The 20,203-nt window shown below is 36.9% G+C and overlaps 2 protein-coding genes across 2 annotated transcripts in view; one reads left to right on the forward strand and one right to left on the reverse strand.

Annotated features, from left to right (window-relative positions):
- Positions 1–20,203, reverse strand: part of CFAP299 (cilia and flagella associated protein 299) — a 601,825-nt gene that overhangs the window by 98,755 nt on the left and 482,867 nt on the right. The gene's annotated exons all lie outside the window — the stretch shown is intronic.
- On the forward strand, positions 15,792–18,217 carry LOC130708280 (BTB/POZ domain-containing protein KCTD9-like). Its single transcript, XM_057547384.1, has one exon. The coding sequence runs from the start codon at positions 15,812–15,814 to the stop codon at positions 16,979–16,981; it is 1,170 nt and encodes a 389-aa protein (XP_057403367.1). The 5' UTR covers positions 15,792–15,811; the 3' UTR covers positions 16,982–18,217.

The raw sequence follows: 20,203 nt of genomic DNA on the forward strand, positions 1-20,203 counted from the left end.
TATATGGTCTTATTCATTCTAATAACTTTTTAATCACAGTTAATTTCCCAAAAGACACATGAAAACTCTATACTTTATATATCGAAGGGCTCTTTTAAATGATGATGTTATGTTTATAAAAGGAAAACTTCCAAAATGCTCATTGTCCTTAGATAAGACCCTTTAATCTTTTCTAGAATAATTCAAGTTACAACCAACACAAGTATTTCATTAAATCAAATGATACTCATTGAAACCATGAATAATGGTCTACATTTATTTGCAACCTAAGCAAAAGACACAAATTTTTTTTAAGTAACAAAAACAACAATGAAAAGCACAAGAACAAGCTATTGATCAATATCAAGATACAGGCATTCCTGATATTGAAGTGGGGGGTCAGACACCAAGGAGCATGTGGAACCTGAGATTTTACTGAGATGGTCTGTGACCTCAAGTGTGAATCAAAAGACTTATGGAATGCTTAGTTAGTCCTCATTACTTCTCATGTGTTGGGAAAAGATGAATTAAAGTACAGTTTAGACCATTAATATATCATTTGGATCTCTGGCTGCTTGTCTTTTCCCAGAAGTGGATTAAAATACAAATTCATAAACTTGTTATGAGTTGAGTACATGTGTTGCCTGATTTTTCTTGCCAAACACTAATGAGGAGGCATAAACCTGATACATCAAAATGGGACTTTTTCAACCGTGAAGCCAAAGTCAGTTAAACAAAAAGCGCACTAAGCTGTATGTTGCTGCACAAAAACTGAAACATCCATTTCAGGGTATGAAAGCTGTCAGACAAGCTAAGTACTGGTGACTCCCCCCCTGAGACTGTCAGCATGCCCCCTGATAAAGACAAATGAAGAAATAATTTTATCTCCTAGAATTTTAAGACTCTGGAATGCCTTTATGAATCATTAGTTTTAGGGAATTGTTTTGTTTTGGAAGAGAAATGATTTTGCAAATGGAGTCTAAGTTTGGACAAACAATTGTTTTCTAACATTTCAAAAGGTCTGTCATTATAAATTTCTCTGATACAAGTTATTTTATGAATTTTTTATGCTGATAATTATTTCAAAATTCTATATCTTCTTATTCATTTGCAATTAGACATATCTTTTCACTATTCACACACTTCTCAGGGTTATGTGAAAGACAGCTTTTGTCCTCCCTGTTGGAGGCTTATTCTCAGAAGCAGCAGACTTTTCCTTCCACATCCTGTTGCACAAAGCAGGTCACAAGCCAGCTGAGATTCAAGAGGCAGGCAGAGTGACTTCTCTTCTTGATGGGAGCACTTGCCAAGTGTCATTGCAAAGGGGCATGGATAAAAGACAAAGTGAAGAATGGTGGCTATTTTTTGCAATCTATAAGTATTTACCATAAAGAACCTAAGAGTTCTGCTCATTTTCTGACAGTAGGAGATTTGATTTCTGAAGGGAATCATTGACTTGATTAATTTTTTTTTCTCTCCCAGCTCACAAAAATGTCCATATTTAAAAAGGTTTCTCTTTGCATTACCAGTGAGGGTAAGAACTTAGGAATGTCTGATCTCACTGTTAGTATCCAAAGCGTTCTGGAAATTTTAATGAATGAAAATAATATTAAAAGTATATATAAGCTCTAAATACTGGAAAGGAGAAAAAATATCATATTTGTATATAGACTGATAATTTACTTAGAAAATCAGAGACAGCTAACTGAAACCAGTACAAAATATCTATACAAAAACATAATAGCTGGTTTCACACTAGAAATAACCTATTAGCTATTGTTCATGCAATCTTTATTTGTATTATGCTTTTTAAAAATTATAACATTCTTCCAAACATTTTTTATGAAAAACTTTTCTAAAATAACATAAAAACTAAACAAAGAGGCTACATTGATGAAGGAAATATATTATTATAAAATAAATGTATTAAAATTTTAAGCAAAATACCAATGGGGTACTTTTGATTCCTTAGAATTTTACCTTGAAGACTGTGGCTAACATTAGCTAAGATAATTTTGAAAAGGAAGAATAAACAGCAGAACTTGCATTATTAGATATGAAGTTACAATAATTAAATCTTATATCATTGGTACAGTGATAGATGGATAATGGAAAGTAATAACCTCAGAAACACACCCTTACACACAAATGTGTATGCGTATAGTGTATATGTTTTTCTATAGCATATTTTCTAAATTGTCTATAATGAATGTCTACTCTTCTTTTTTTTTTTTTTTACAATTTTTATAGCTACTTTATTTATTTATTTATTTATTTATTTTTGGCTGTCTTGGGTCTTCGGTTCGTGCGAGGGCTTTCTCTGGCTACGGCAAGTGGGGGCCACTCTTCATCGCGGTGCGGGGACCGCTCTTCATCGCGGTGCGCGGGCCTTTCACCATCGCGGCCCCTCCCGTTGCGGGGCACAGGCTCCAGACGCGCAGGCTCAGTAGCCGTGGCTCACGGGCCCAGCCGCTCCGCGGCATGTGGGATCTTCCCAGACCAGGGCTCGAACCCGTGTCCCCTGCATTAGCAGGCAGACTCCCAACCACTGCGCCACCAGGGAAGCCCGAATGTCTACTCTTCTTTAACTACACAATTCCAAAATCTTTTCTCCAAACATACCACTCTCTGAACCTCCACCTCCTATTTTTCTAGCTCACATAATCTGGAAGCCCTTTCAGATCTTTGGAACTACTCATCCATTAAACTACCATGTTTCAATGTTTACTACCCTCTTTATACACTTGCTTTCCGCTTTATACAGCTAAGATTCCATGGTGGAGCATCATAATTGTTCACTTGCATATCTCTTCAAATTCCTTGCACATATCCTGTTACACTCATTGAAAAAATTCCAGTATGGTTTCGACCCAACTTTCCTTTTATTGTTTTTCCATAGCTATGACTGAGTTTGGTAAGAAAAAAAGAAAACTATAATGACTCTCTCACAAATATTAATGACCATAAACTCCTCTGGACCTATAGCACTTGCATAATAATTGTCTACGATAAGCTCTTCCTCCCTCCCACACTCTCATTTTTTTATATCTTCTCTCCTCAAACTTTCAACAATACCCTTTTTTTTTCCCTCACATTCAATGATCTTTTCCCTCTGAAAATAGAAGCATCTTGGGAATTTCCTCTGCTTGTTACCTGAGCTCCCATAACAGTTTTAAAAATATTTTTCTTTTTGCACTTACTATTTTATATTGTAGTGTTCAAGGTCCTTGGAGACTGGAGACTATATCTTTATCTAACTTTGTATGCTTAATATCTCCCCTGGCCCTTGGTTCAAAGAAGGTGTATAACCAACATGGTTTTGGATTTGAGGTGATTAAACAAAGCCCAACAAGATAAACTGCCAGCGTGCTATTTATTTAATCATGCTTCACAGAAAGTGTCACCACGTAACAAAATAATACTAGTGCTAAGAGCTAACTTTTAAAGAGTGTTTACTAAGTGCCAAATTTTCTCTCATTTAATCCTAACACAAGTCCCATAATGTAGGTAACATTATTAATCTCATTTTACAGATAAGAAAACTAAAGCAAGAGGAGGCGCTAGGGCCCAGGCTTATATGGTTAGTGTGTCAGTCAGAATTCCAACAGAAGACAATGGCAACATTTGTGTATGTACGCAGGGATTAATGGATGGCATATAGGGTCATCACAAGGGATACTGCATGAAACCAGGGCTACTAGTACTGAAACTGACACTATCCCTACCACGGGCCTCTCCCTCACCCCCAAGTGGGAGAGTTTATCAGAACCCAAGAGGGAAGGAGAGATGCACAGGCTGAGAGCATGCTGGAGAAGAGCAGATAACTGATGTCAAAGGACATAGATAGCTGTAGGTAATTTCACAGAAGGAGGATCAAGGGAATAAATACCTTCCTGCTGGAGCCTCATATTGGCCAAATCTAACTGGGTCCAGATCCCTGATACCATGTGTGTACCCCATAGAAGCAGCCTCCTTAGGTAGAGAGTATGGTGGAGAGAAGAATGGAAGAGGCTATGAAGAAACAAAACCAACGTATGTGGAATAGTTAGTGATAATGCTGGAAGCCTCTGCTATGCTCGTGGGGTGGCAGGCAGGAAGGTAGGTTTCATTTTCAATTCAGATTCCAAAAACAAAGTGATGCTTATGAACAAAGGGATTTTTACTTCCTTTCCACCATTAACATTGATGGAACATTCATTTTGCAGGGATAATACAATTGCTTAGGAGAATAAGAGACAATCTGGGAATAAGAGAAAAATGACTATGACATCACATATAGATTATTTTTAGCAAGCTGATGGGCACTTAGAATTTTGCATGGTGTTATTGGTTTGGATCAAAGGGCTTCAGGCATGATCAAAGACTGAGAAATCAGAAATAAGAGAGGCTGACAGAACGTGGTCATCCCAGTGGGATAACTGCATCCTGACAATGAAGATGTAACAAAGCCAGAACATAGTCTCTTCAATTAACAAGACTATTTGTGGGTTAAAACCACTTCCTTAGTGAGGAGAAACTATAAATTGATACCTGAACTCATTATATAGTGAGGTTTTATAATTCAATGAATATGAATGTGTAGTAAATTATTTATCATTCTCATTATAGACTGGATTCTGTCAACCTCAAAAATTTTTTTCATTGTCTCCATACAATTCGAAGTTAAAAAACTCATCTATATCTTTTAATATAGGCTTCTGAACAGAGTTAATCATACTTTGCTTTGGAGGGGTTCATTCAAGTACATTTATTGAAAGACCAGTGTGCACCGGGCGCTGTCCTAGGTGCTGGAGATACAATACTGAACGAAGTAAGAACCTGACCTCATGGAGTTCACAGTCTAATGAAGAAGACAGGCAACTTCTCCATATGGAAATCTGGAAGGAACTTCTTCTCCTTTACCATCTGGGCATTTTCTCTTATTCTTAGAACTCGTTTTCTTGAAGGATTTTGTGGACCCACTCCCCTGCCCCTATGCAGTATCCCTACAGAGCCCATTTCTTAGCTCTCCTCTCAACTATCATACTGTATCTTATTGGTCTCTTGACTGTCCCCCTGTTAGACTCTAAGCTGCTTGTGAACAGGGATGTTACCATCATGTACCTTTGTTCCTCCACAGTCAAGCCTCATGCCCAGCACAGAGAAGACATACGATAATGTTTATTGATTAAATGCATAACTGAACAAAAGAGAGAAGAAAAATATCTTTCTTCTACCCACTTTCCAAATGTTAACCTCAAAATGGGCATGGGTCATATGCACACTTGGTGGTGAGAAGTATAAGAGTCACAATTTATTGATAGTCCTCTATGTGACAGGGGCTTTACTTGCATTTCTACTAAGTAAGTTAGGCACTTCTATTTTCATTTTTTTAATCACATAAGAAAAATATTATATTTTTCCCAAGGACTCACAGCTAGTAAATGGCCGAGTTGGAACTCTGAATGAAGGTTTCCAAACTCAAGTCTTTGCTCTCTCCAACACCAGACTACATCCCAGCAAGCATGGAAGAATGTCTCAAAATTAGTTGTAAATTGTTGCTATGACAATGAGCACATTCTCTAGTAAGATGCCCTCAACCCTATGTATAAATTAGGAACATGGTGGGATTGTAAAAACTCACACTGCCATACTTTGCCTTCTATACAAGATTGTGCATGGTCTAAAGGATATTGCCAATCAATATTGCCTGGAAGTGAGTACCTTCTGGAGGAAACAAGGGCTTATCCAGGGTTTAGTAAGTGTCCACCTCTCCGTCCTCAGCCCCCAAAGAGAGGTGATGGTGCCCCACCCAGCAATCAGTAAGCAAATGAAAAAAGGAAGCCTGTGCAGCATTACCTGGAATGTGAAATGCAGGGTGACCATGTGGACCAGCGGTCCCCAACCTTTTTGGCACCAAGGACCGGTTTTGTGGAAGACAATTTTTCCACGGATGTTGGGAGGCAGGGCGGTTCAGGCGGTAACACGAGCGATGGTTCGGGCAGTAATGCGAGCGATGGGGGGGATGGTCCAGGCGGTAATGCAAGCGAGCGATGGGGGGGGTGGCAGATGAAGCTTTGCTCACTCGCCCACTGCTCACCTCCTGCTGTGCGGCCTGGTTCCTAACAGGCCAGGGGGTTGGGGACCCCTGATGCGGAGAGTTAAAGGGATTAGGTAAAAGCTAACTGATATAAAAGTAGCAAAGTCCTAAACAATATTACTCAATGCTGAATACATTTCAGAGGTATGCGACGGGGAGTCAGTGGAGACGAGACTACTACCAAAGAAAGATTTCAGGTCATTCATTCATTCATTCTCACGTTTAATGAATATTTATTGAGACTCCATAAGCAAATCACTGTTCTAAACACTGATAATAAATGGTGAATAAGATAAGGTCCCTGCTCTCACTACAATGCTTTTCAGTAGAGAAAGAAGAATCATAAATATGTAAACAAATAATTGTAGGTATAGATACTGTGCTGTGAGAACAATGAAGTTGATATTAATTGGAAAGGACCTAGCTACTTTAGATAGTGAGGTTGAATCAGGCCTCTCTGAGAAGGAAATGTTTTAATTGAAACTTGAATAATAAAAAAGCCATGGGAAGATGCTAGGTAATAACATACCAGGCAGAAGGAATAGCAAATGCAATGGTTCTCTTACAGGAAATCACCTGGCTTGTTCAAAAAAATAGAAAGAAGGTCATTGTGTCTGGATTACTGTGAGAACAGAGAAGTGGGTGGGGAAGGGATGACATGAGATAAATTTTAGGATTAAGTAGGACCCAAATTTTGTAAGCTAAGTGGGCTCTAAGAATGGCTTTCAATTTGATGTAAATGCGATAGGTCTGCGTCTTTATTCCTGCCCTGCCACTAGGTTCATCAGTACCACTTTTCTAGATTCCACATATATGCGTTAGCATACGGTATTTCTTTTTCTCATTCGACTTACTTCACTCTGTATGACAGACTCTAGGTCCATCCACCTCACTGGGGAGGCTGGGACGAAGTGAGAGAGTAGCACTGACATATAGACAATACCAAATGTAAAATAGATAGCTAGTGGGAAGCAGCCGCATAGCACAGGGAGATGAGCTCGGTGCTTTGTGATGACCTAGAGCGATGGGATAGGGAGGGTGGGAGGGAGGCTCAAGAAGGAGGGGATATGGGGATATATGCATACATATAGCTGATTCACTTTGTTGCACAGCAGAAACTAACACAATACTGTAAAGCAATTATACTCCAATACAGATGGGAAAAAAATGCAATAGGAAGTCACTGAGTAGTTTCATGTAACAGAGTACCATGAGTTTTAATTTAAAGACGTCGCTGGAGAATTTAAAAGGTCTCCTGGAGAAGAAAGTATGGGCTGGAGCAGACGGTGCTGTGATAAGAATTGAGGATGGAACAGAAAAGACAACTGAGATGTATAAGACTTTGTCCCAACCTTCAGGACTAGAAGGCCGCTGCAACCAGTATGAACACAACAGCCATAAATTCTATTTAGTCATGTTTTAGGCAGTAAATTGGCATTTAACTTACATTATTGTTGAAGAAATGATAGTAAGATTGGATTTAGCAAGAATACCCCAGACCCTCAAACCCTATCCACTACCCACTCCTGCAAAGAGTCTGAAGGAAATGAAAACTTAAGGCTAGTGAACGTTCATGATGACTCAGAAGTTCTGTTGGCAATACCTGGTGTCATAGCCTAAGGACTTAGGCTGAATTACGTGAAAGGGCAACTGTTATTGAGGTGCCCGAGGTGACCCTGAGTCTAAGATTATAGGTGGCTGAAAGGCATCCTCTTCCCACATCCCATTTAGGCTCACATCCAAGCTTCGGCTATTGTTATTAAAATCTAATATTTATTAAACGATCAAACTGGGTCATGCACTGTGTAGACTGGGCCATGCACTGTGCTAAACACTTCACATGCATTATTTCATCTAGTACTCACAATGAGCTCACTAAACAAGCACACTTATCACCTCCACTTTACTGATTAGAAAACTGTGACTTGAGAGAAGTAATTTCCCCAAGTTATAGCTATATGTGACAGAGCTAGAATTAGAAGCCAAGAGCTTCCTCTGGTTTGTTTTCTTGCCACGATTTTCTCATTAGCCTGGTAAACAAAGAATTACAGAAGACGGCTTGGGTGGAAAGGAGACAAGAAGTTCCTCTTAGTCTATTTCAAGTGTTTTGGGTCACTTCGGACAAAATCTAGTACAGACAGAAAGGCATCCTTCATGTGGTTTAGTTTCGCTCATCATGGGATTTGGGATAAAAGTCTCATTTTAAAAGAGGGTACCCATTTGCCTGGATTATTATCTTAGCATTCTATTGGGGAAATTTGTTGTCACACAAGTTTTAGTTGTCTGGGGATCAAATGTAATTTTTTGGATTCAGATTGAAATATAACTGTAATACTACCTTAGATGTACCTTACATTACCAAGCATAATTTTGTAATATTTTCATTACTTTCTTGGTTTCTAAAAATCTTGTTTAAGAAGTATATTGTAATAGGAATTTCTGAGCCTGTGTGGATTTGTTTGCTCATCTGGGCAGCAGAACAATACAGTCAGGGACTGCGTTGGAACATCACCTTGGGGGCGTTGTAAAATGTTATTTGCACAGGGACGTTTGTATGGTCACTTTGAGCATTAAGATCTTCCAGACCAGTGCTCTAGAGGTTATTTCCTTCTAGATAGGAAGAGTTTGTGACCTTTATTGCCAATGAGACCACAAAATCGAGGCTAATTGAACAGCTAGGCTTCAATTAAGATGCCTACCTCAGCCAAAGATGATGCACTGATTCCACTGCTATGTGATAGAGCAAAATGAGCACTGGTCAGCAGCTCCACTATTCAGTGTATGTTTATAAAGTGTTTGTTGCTATTGTGTGCTAGGCACGTGGATGAACAGGACACCATCTTTGCCATCAATCTTCCTCCATTCTAATGTATAATGACATATTTATCCTTCTTGGAAACATTTAGTTGTCATGAGTGGCAGTTTGGGATAGTGGAAAGAGTCTAGACTGGGTAGGAGGGAAAACATCAGGGGCTCTTCTAATTTCTGCCTTTAACCAGCTATATGACCAGAGATAAGCAACTTAAGCATTTTGTGACTTATTTTCCTCATATGTAAAAGGAAAGTGGCAGGAATGATTAGACATCTGAATCTAAAAATCTAAGAGGTAAACATTTTTTTGGAGGCTATTTTAGTTTGGTGTTTTCCAAAAATTCTGGAATAACTTGTATGCTTAATAAATATTAAATAAAAATCAGATCATCTTGATCCTCTTCTTCCTTTGCTCATAAGTCCAGAGGATCTTTAAAGAACTTAAAACTCTTATGTATCATGCTAGGGAAAAAAAATCAAAACAAACTCTGAGAATAAGCATAAGATAAAAAGAACTGCCCTTAATCCTAAACTCTCTGAAATTCAAAACATGCAGGATGTGGTTTAAGGGTAATGTGCAAATACAACATTGTGATCTCAAGATTAAAAAAATAATAAATGTGTGTTTATCTTTGTTATCTGCCCATTTAAAATACTTTTGTTTTTAACCATGATAATTATGCCAAAATAACCCAATAGCATCTACTTTTAAAACAAAATGCCAACTTGTCTACTTATATTTACATCATTTAAAAATATCAAGTCATCCAAGTCCTTTCTGTCTGTATGATTTGTTTAGGCACTTTAAGGCTATCAAACATGTAAACATTTTTGATAGTCATAGCCATAGAAATAGTTGATGCTATTTATTAATGAAGATTAATTAATGAAGATTAAAGCATAACATACAGCATCTAGTTCAAATCACATATTTTGATTATGAGAAACATGAATTTGAATGTGGATCACTCAAATCTGTAATGTCCGATTTGTGAATTTTTAATAAACATGAAGTTATTAACATCAGCAAAGCAGATAGATTAATAGATGAACTTTTTCAATTTTCCTGAGTTAAGCACCTAAAAACAATGTCTTTGCATAATGGTTTTCACAAAAATTTACTCGTTTGCAACTCACAACAATCCTGTAAGGCAGTGTCGTCATCTGTAGAATGAGTACAATCTGTAGAGTGGGTACAACAATAACACTTCAGATAAATTAGGCTTCAGCATGGGCTGGGGTTTTCCTTGCTGGGACCTTGATCATTTCTTGGACGTTTCCAGAAACTTCAAGCTCTCAGAAGCAAGGAAGCAAGTAAACTGCTCTAGTGTGGAGTCACAGAGCAGAGGAGGGGCTTTTATGACCTTGAAACACATTCAGGGGATTTTTAAAATGGGAATTCCACAGAGAATGTCTTTTAAAAACCGTTTATCCCCTTGGGAATTCCCATTTGCGAATGTGATTTTAAGATGACAATGAAAGAGAATTTGGTTTTTATGAGAAATATACCTTTTTAAAATAAATTATCTTCTATTTTTTAAATATACCCACAGTATAGCCTAGGGGTATACATAGGAAAGAAATCGCTACAGGGGCAATTTTGCAGGATGAGGAAACAGCACAATGGCCAAGATAACTTAGCTTACCTAGAGTTAGTCTGCTAGTGAAGGCCTGAAGGAGTAGGAGGTAGAACTCCTGATTTCTTTTTAATCCCTTAAAATGTTCATTAGATCACACAGCCTTTTTGTGCTCATAACTGGCCCATGAATTCACCAGTACAAGACAGTATTTCCTTCCCTGTGTATGATGCAAGACAAACATGTGTTAAGCATTTCTGAGGACATTCTTTGCTGTTCTAGACAATGACTTGTCATTTTCTCAGTAAATGCTTACTGATGATGCTGATAATGATGATGAGGATGGGGATGTGATACTGCTGACCAACCAACAAATGTGCTATAATTACCTACAATGGGCAGAACAGTATGATAAGCACAAGAGGAATATGAAGAAACATAATGAATATCATTTGCCACCAAGTAGTTCACAATTCATTTGGAAGAAAATGTTTATCCATAGAAAAAGTAATGGATAATTCAAGGCAGCTCACATGTACCAAATGAACAATATACCAAAGAAACAGTTTAAATCTTTGGAAGAACCATATCACTGCAGACTGGGATAATCAGGGTAGGCTCATTGGAAGAGAGGGATATGAATACATTTTGATGAATTTGTGGACTTGAGATGGGCAGAAATGTCCACATACCTAAAAAAAAAAAAAATCGGCAGATGAGAGTCTGCTAGTTTTCTCTAATGTTTAGGCAACACATTCAGTTAACGTGTTAGAAAAACACAATGAATCAATAACTTGGTTACAATGGAATTTAAAGAACCACAAAAAGGATTATAGGTAAAATATTTGTGACCTCTCATTTTAGCTCTTTTTTCCCTTTTGATAGGCACTGGTAAAATCAATGTCTCCATCTCAGCTTGCTAATTTATAAAAATAGGATAATTCTTGTCTTTCACTTCAAGAAAGATCATCTAACAAGTAACTAAACAATATATTTTAAATAGTACTACTAAAATTATTATATATCTCTAATTTAGGAAAAATAATAATTCCAGTATAAAAACTACTCTAACAATAATGATTCTCAAAATGGCTGAAAGCCTGGCATTGTATTTAGCAGCACTATACAAAGATAAAATATTTGGATGAGTAATGTTTTAAATAAGTATTTTACTTAAAGTGAGTGACTTTAGAAAATAGTTAAGATTAAAAAATCAAAAAGGCTCTTTTATTTTCTAAAAGTACGACAAAATATTAAAATCTCCTACATCATCAAAATTAGGTTGTGGAACTAGAAAGGCTAGATCATGGACCCCAAGGATATCCATGTCTTAATCTCTGGAACCTGTAAATATGTTGCTTTACGTGGCAAAGGGACTTTGCATATGTAATTAAGGTTAAGAACCTAGAAATAGAGAGGTTAGCCTGGATCATCTGGGTCAACCCAATGTATTCGCAAGGGTCCTGAAAAGAGGAAAACGTTTCCCACTGTGATCAAGGGAGAGCTGTGACTCTTGCAGAAGGGTCATCAGATAGACGCAACACTGCTGCATTGAGTAGAAAGGAAGGGGGCCATGGGCCAAGGAATGTGGGCAACCTCTAGAAGCTAGATAAGAAAACTAATTCTCTCTATAAATCTGCAGAAAGGAACTCAGCCCTGCTGCCACTTTGATTTTAGCCTGATAAAACTCATGTCAGACTTTCGAACTATAAAATGTAAGATAATAAGTTGTGTTGTTTTAAGCTTCTAACTTTGTGGTAATTTGTTATAAGTTGCATAGAAAACAATGCAGCAAGAAATTTAGACTACTTACTTTGCTTTTACATTAGAAGGGGTTATTCAATTATTAGCTACAACCAGGGATTATTTAGAAAAATCAAATCCTATCATTAATTATACACAGGCTGAGGGTAAAAGTGCTAAATCAATTTAAGAACTACAATAATTAAGAATTAAGTAAATAGGGCCAGTAACTGAGATACAGAAATTTCTCAATGCTAAATATGTAACTGTATCTGAAATTGAAAAGTAAAATGGAAAAAAAATGAGCAAGTTATGTCATTCAGTAATATGAAGATATCAGACAGGGACTTTTCACTCATTTCGTTCAGGTTCCCTAAAAAGTGTTCTAAGAAAAGTATATGAGTCTTAATGGCACCAAAGGATGAGAGATATTTCATTTAAAAAAGAATTAAAGCTGGTATATTTATTTCCCTCTTGCGGCTATGAAAATTACCATAGACTTGGTGGCTGAAAGCAACAGATGTTTAATTCAACCTCAGTTCTGGAGGCTGTTAAGTCCCAAATAAAGGTGTCGGCAGGTCTTCACTTCCTCTGGAGGCTCTAGGGGGAGAATCTGTTCCTTGCCTCTTTAAACTTCTTGTGACTAAATTCCTTGGCTTGTGACTACATCACTCCAACCTCTGCCTCTGTCTTCACATGGCCTTCTTTGTGTGTGTCTAATCCCTCCGTCTCTCTCTTATAACACTTGTGATGGCATTTAGAGGCTGCTTGCTTAATTCAGGACAATTTTGTTTTATTTCAAGGATCTACTATAATTATATCTACAGAAACTTTACAATATATGGTAACATTCACAGGTTTCCAGGATTAGGACTCGATAGCTTTGGGATCACCATTCAGCCCACTATAGCTGATTTCTGGAGTGCTGGTAATAATGTTTTTTTTGTTTTTGTTTTTTAATCTGGATGCTATACTAAGTTGCATTTAGTTTATGAAATATGTCTGACCCTAAGTCTTACCGAAATCTGCATTTTAACAAAATCCTCAGTTGATTTCTATGCACATTAAAATTTGAGAAGCACTATTCAATAAATAGTTGAAGGTGACATTGTCAGAACTTGAAAAGTGATTGGCTGGCAGTGAAGAGAAGTAAGGAATAAGTAAGAAGGCAGTATGTAAGACTTTAGTCAAACTTTTATATTTTAAAGGAATAAAGTTTTAGGCTAAAGGAACAATGATTTTTAGTTCTAATGAACACATTTCCAAAATGAGAGAAGAATGGCAGAGATATTTGAGTCAGTCTGTCACTGAAGTCTCTGAAATTATTCTCTGTAGGTGGATGCCCATTGTTCAGAGGTGCAAGTCTCTCCTGTAAGTACTGATGACAGCCTCCAGGTTCATCCAAAATGTTCCACAGCTAACATCATACTCAGTGACAAGAAGCTGAAAGCATTTCCTCTAAGATCAGGAATAAGACAAGGATGTCCACTCTCACCACTTTTATTCAACATAGTTTTGGAAGTCCTAGCCATGGCAATCAGAGGAGAAAAAGAAATAAAAGGAATCCAAATTGGAAAGGAAGAAGTAAAACTGTAAGAGGCCATCAGAAAACTACTAGAGCTCATCAATGAATTCAGTAAAGTTGCAGGATACAAAATTAATATACAGAAATCTGTTGCATTTCTATATGCTAACAACAAAATATCAGGCAGAGAAATTAAGGAAACAGTCTCATTTACCATCGCATCAAAAAGAATAAAATACCTAAGAATAAACCTACCTAAGGAGTTAAAAGACCTGTACTCAGAAAACTACAAGACACTGATGAAAGAAATTGAAGATGACACAAACAGAAGGAATGATATACCGTGTTCTTGGATTGGAAGAATTAATATTGTTAAAATGACCATACTACCCAAGGCTATCTACAGATTCGATGAAATTCCTATCAAAATACCAATGGCATTTTCCACAGAACTAGTGAAAATTCTTTTAGTCATAAAATTCAGAGCTTCCAAAACACTTTGGCCTCACATGAAGCATCAGCCATTGTAGCACTGGTAACAACATAATTGATACTTGCAACCATTAAGGGCTTATTTGATGCCTGGCACTCTCTCTGAAAGAGCTTTATGGTCTCAAATAATGTTTACAGCAACCCACGAAGTAAGGGAGGCACTTCACAGATGAGGAGACTATGGCCTTTCTTGCACATCTGGCCCCCGGTTGCTTCAGGATGCCTCTAGCTCACTGGCAAAGTGTCTTCAATCACAAGTGAGAATTAGAAATACTCACTAGTTCATTCATTCAGAAACTATTTATTGAGTGCTAGGTAATGTGAATGAGCTGGGGTATACATGCACTCTGAGGACAAAACAAAAACCAGAAAACCAAAAAACTGAGCTTCTTTAGATGCACATACAGTTAGGGAACAGCAACTATTTTCCGTATGAAATAACTAAAAGAGCTTTACCTTTTTACTCCTCTCTAACTGTGAACCTGCAAACTTATCACTTCTATCTACTATCTAATATACCACTGATTTGGGATGTTCTTAGCTGGCTTCCATTTCTTACTCTGCTCTGGGTCAAAAATTAATCCCTGGAATTCACTGAGAAGGTTGATATGGGGTTGTCTGTGTATCACTGTATCAGTAATGTTAACGCTAGAGAGACCACATGTTATTTCACATCTACCAAGGAAGCTTTTTCCTTCATTAGAATACGCACAGTCTGGTAGACAGTTTTCCATGCAGGGTAGGTTCCACTGTTTGCTTGCATTTGAAATTATTTATTCATTAAAATATCTCCAATAATCAAGCAGTCATACTATTGGGGGAGAATGAATGGATGTATGAAATATAGAGAAAAATCCTTAAACATACTTTTAATCAATAATATCATGTATTTCCTTATTAAGCTTATTAGAATTGCCAAGTGGTAATAAAATTGTCTCATTTATGTTTTGCCTCTTTTCCTTCCCTCCTGATTTCCTAAAAGTACCTGCCTCACACACTGTGTGGCACATAGTAGGTCCAGTACATGGTGTTTCTCTCCCTCCTCGCAGAACTGTTGATAATGCTATAAATTAACGATGAAGCAGGTAGCTGGGGAGGGCAAGATTAGTGTTAGGGAGGTCTCATGGGTTCTCAGTTCCCAAATAAGCAAATGTTGATTTTAACTATCAATATTCAATATATTTTCAGGTTTAAGAACATGAATATATTTGTCTTCACTACAGCACTCTGAAATTAAACTGATAGTACTTCATAAAATAGGTTTATGGGCTTGTAAATTATGCCTTTTATTATCTGAAATATTTGACCCACTTTTGGTTACTATGTTCAGTAAATACTGCAAAGTCTGTTTTGCATAATCCCATGCTAATTGAGTAAAGTAAAATATCATTAAAATATATGGTTAAGAAAACATAATTACTATAAACTCACAAAAGTTCAAGTATAATACTCTCTTCCAGGTATGAATATTTCAGGTTTAGACTCTTTTATAATACTTGGATTTAGAAGATTAAGAAAGTAAACATCAAGAGTAAAAGAGATATGCCTGATTTTTTTTTTTTAAGAATAAGAATTTTTGACTCAGGACCCAGTGGGGGCAGCGCGATGAGGCGGGTGACCCTGTTCCTTAACGGCAGCCCCAAGAATGGAAAGCTGGTCGCTGTATATGGAACTTTATCTGATTTGCTTTCTGTGGCCAGCAATAAACTCGGCATAAAAGCCACCAGTGTGTATAATGGGAAAGGTGGACTGATTGATGATATTGCTTTGATCAGGGATGATGATGTTTTGTTTGTGTGTGAAGGAGAACCATTTATTGACCCTCAGACAGATTCTAAAGTACCGGAAGGGTTGTCAGGATCTCACACAGACTGGCTAACATTAAATGTTGGAGGGCGGTACTTTACAACCACACGGAGCACTTTAGTGAATAAAGAACCTGACAGTATGCTGGCCCACATGTTTAAGGACAAAGGTGTGTGGGGAAATAAGCAAGATCATAGAGGAGCTTTCTTAATTGACCGAAGTCCTGAGTACTTTGAACCCATTTTGAACTACTTGCGTCATGGACAGCTCATTGTAAACGATGGGATTAATTTGTTGGGTGTGTTAGAAGAAGCAAGATTTTTTGGTATTGACTCATTGATTGAACACCTAGAAGTGGCAATAAAGAATTCTCAACCACCAGAAGATCATTCACCAATATCTCGAAAGGAATTTGTCCGATTTCTGCTAGCCACTCCAACCAAATCAGAATTGCGTTGCCAGGGTTTAAACTTCAGTGGTGCTGATCTTTCTCGTTTGGACCTTCGATACATTAACTTCAAAATGGCCAATTTAAGCCGCTGCAATCTTGCCCACGCTAATCTATGCTGTGCAAATCTTGAACGAGCTGATCTCTCTGGATCAGTGCTTGACTGTGCAAATCTCCAGGGAGTCAAGATGCTCTGTTCTAATGCAGAAGGAGCATCCCTGAAACTGTGCAATTTTGAAGATCCTTCTGGTCTTAAAGCCAATTTAGAAGGTGCTAATCTGAAAGGTGTGGATATGGAAGGATGTCAAATGACAGGAATTAACCTGAGAGTTGCTACCTTAAAAAATGCAAAGTTGAAGAACTGTAACCTCAGAGGAGCGACTCTGGCAGGAACTGATTTGGAGAACTGCGACCTGTCTGGGTGTGACCTTCAAGAAGCCAACCTGAGGGGTTCCAACGTGAAGGGCGCCATCTTTGAAGAGATGCTGACACCACTACATATGTCACAAAGCGTCAGATGAGAATCCTAGGGTTGGAGGAAGGTGCCGAAGATGAGAAATGTTCTCCTTATCACTTTTCTTTCTCCACCCACTCAGCTGTCTGGAAGAAATGACACTGGAAGGGAATTAAAAAAAAAAAAAAACATGTAGAGGATTATGCTTGTTCTCAGAGGTGCATAAGGGAAAAAAGTGACCTTTTTTCCACATTGTGATTTTAACAGAGAAGCACTCATGTAGTAGATGTAGGGAAGCTCGATTAGATTGCTGCCTTTTGAGTGGAGTTAGGGGGATTTGCCTGGCTTTGTGACCAGGAATAGTATCTATTATATTTGCTTTTAAATAGGCATGATGTGGAAATACCATCTTGGTTTGAAATGCATTTGAAGATTTTAATTTATGAAAAGCACAACATATGCAATTATATTTATTGAATCTTTAGATGCAGTATGGATATTTAAATTGTTAACCTTTATGACAATTTTGAAAAGGTTGTTCAGGTTTATAAATATCAGTAGCTTTAGTGATGCCTCCCCTACTTTAAATACCTGTCACACCGTGTGAATATGGTGAGATCAGACTCCTCAAGGCTCCTTTTTCAGGTTCATTTTTATAATTTTATTTTCTTTAAGAATAAAACATTAGCTAAATTAAAGAAATCCTCTGTTACTGATTGAGACAGAGTGGAAGGAAAGAGACATTTTTGTACATCATTGTCAGCTTAAGTAACAGTGGAACTTTCCAGATGGAGGAAGGATTTACGTACAGCTACAACTTTTAAATGAGCATTCCTTAGGATTTCATTCTTAGCAAGTTCCACTCAACACCAGACCAGGCAATTTTATCTATCTATTTACACTGCTAGCCTAGTTTCCTCCTGTACAGTCAAAACAAGCATAGGAAGATAATTCTGAACCAAAAAACCAAGGTGCATAATTAACGTTCATTTAATTCAAATGCTAAATAGTTTAAACAGGACCAGCTCGGAAATAAATAGGTATTGAATCCCAATCCACTGCAATCAGCTATAAAATATGAATGAATATGGTAAATTCATCTTTTAGAAGTCAACATAATATAATTGCAGCTCAAACCCTACAATGGGGAATGAGGAATTTTAAACTGACAGTTTGACTATAGCTATCAAAAAACTTAAATGAAAATAAAGGCATTTGACTGGTCCAAGATGTAATACCAATAAGTCGGCACCTGTGGTTCTTATATTTCTGGTTTCTTTTGTTTTAATAAATTTAACCTGGCTTTCGTGAGTTATTATCTCTGCAGCAGCAGGGGCAGGGCCTTTACTTCCTTACCAGTAACTGGTGTCCTTATGTCTACCCCAAGAGCAGGGATGTAAGCTGTGTCCAAATGGGTTCTGAATTCTACAGACTCATCGGTTTGAGGCAAGGAATCATTAAAAACCACTTTGTCTCCTTTGGGAGAATGACATGTCTTCAATATTTACGTAGCTTATTCTTCTATATATACATATGCAAAGCTTTCCTTAACAGTAAAGGGTATATATGCATAGTGGGAGGAGATCAGACCTTTACAGGTGAAGGAAAGCAACTTCAGAAATGAATTATTTTCTTTGCTTTATTATTTTTACCAAGACAGAGAAGTATTGAGAGATATCTATTTTCATAATCAATATGTGCCTAAATTATATTTAAATCATTTCACTCTGTACTATATTTTCAATAATTATAGAATGTGTTGTTCATCCACTTAAGGGTACATCTGTAGACATAACCTAAGACTGCAAAAGAATCTGAAAGATCCAAACACAGTATGCTTAGAAAATGCAGATTTTGGATCTAATGTATACTGCATTAATAAACGACGTGAAATGTTAAAAAAAAAAAAAAAAAAAAAGAATAAGAATTTTTTAAAACTAGGTATCTCTAAATGGTAATAATTATGTCAAATTTCTTGAAATTTTGAGATATACTATCTTCTTGCTTCTAATGTAAATGTAAAGTGAAAATGTTAATATTTGAATCTCTGATAAAAACATTCACTTAATCATTATATGTCTGTAATAGAAAAACACATTCTCTAAGTGGGGCCTCAGGTTTTGTGATAACAAACACTATTGCTTTGCGAATGAATTAAAAAAGCAGTTTATTGTTTACATAAGCAGTCAAGATTAAAATAAACAATCTTAAACCTTTATATTTTAAATTAAAGCCAAATTAAGTAAAGATTAAAACTTTACTTTAAAATTTAATATTTTTGAAAAATTGTATGAAATTTTTTTGACTAGCTGCAACAGTTTTTTATAATTTTTTAAACCAAATTATCAATGATCTTATCTTTGGTGAGTACATGTCTTACTTTTATTTACCAATGTACTTTCGAGCTATTTTAGTCTAAATGTACATGTACCATTTCAAGTAAAGGACATATTTCCCAATGTGATGCCATAGAAAATAGTAAAATAAGACTTAATTTAGAATTTAAAAATTTCTTTGGGATTTAATTACTGCCTCTGAGAGTTGTCACCATGTTGCATGTCATAGACCATAGTATGTATGCATGGTGTCCCCTGGAGTTGTGCAGTGCACATCCTGCATCACTGTACATGACAGCCCTAACTAATAGACACATGGGAAGCCAATTCCTGGGGAGACTCAAAGCCCATTAGCATTAAACAACAAATATTTTGAATCATCAGAGGAGTAAAAATCCATTCCTATTGTGCTCTTTGTTCTGACACAGAAAAACAAATCTGACACGTTTTCTGTGGAAGCGTTATTTGGAAACAGCTCCTGTAACCTTGCGGTGGCCTAGATTTATTATGAATGGGCATAGTACAGTTCTGACATGCAAAATTATTTGGAACACCATTATGGAGTACCAGTCCCTACTGATTCAAGGATTTGTGTTCTCTCTTTCACACAACAGTGATTGATTTGGGAATGATTGGAAATGGAGTATTATACTTTTAAAAAGTAAACAAAAAGGAACAGAGAATTATTAGATGCTAAAATGGTATGTCCTCAATATATAGTTATACATTTGGAAGATTAATGGTATAGCTTTTATTATTAAAATACCTCTGTAATATGAATGCAGGTAAATACCACATACTATTAGTTGTCAAAATTTATGGTACATAACTGTCTCTTTTTCTTTTTAAACTTTGGGTTTATTTATTTATTTATGGCTGTGTTGGGTCTTCGTTTCTGTGTGAGGGCTTTCTCTAGTTGCGACAAGTGGGGGCCACTCTTCATCGCGGTGCGT

The sequence above is a fragment of the Balaenoptera acutorostrata genome, chromosome 5 (genome assembly GCF_949987535.1).
Source record: "Balaenoptera acutorostrata chromosome 5, mBalAcu1.1, whole genome shotgun sequence".
Lineage (NCBI taxonomy): Eukaryota > Metazoa > Chordata > Mammalia > Artiodactyla > Balaenopteridae > Balaenoptera > Balaenoptera acutorostrata.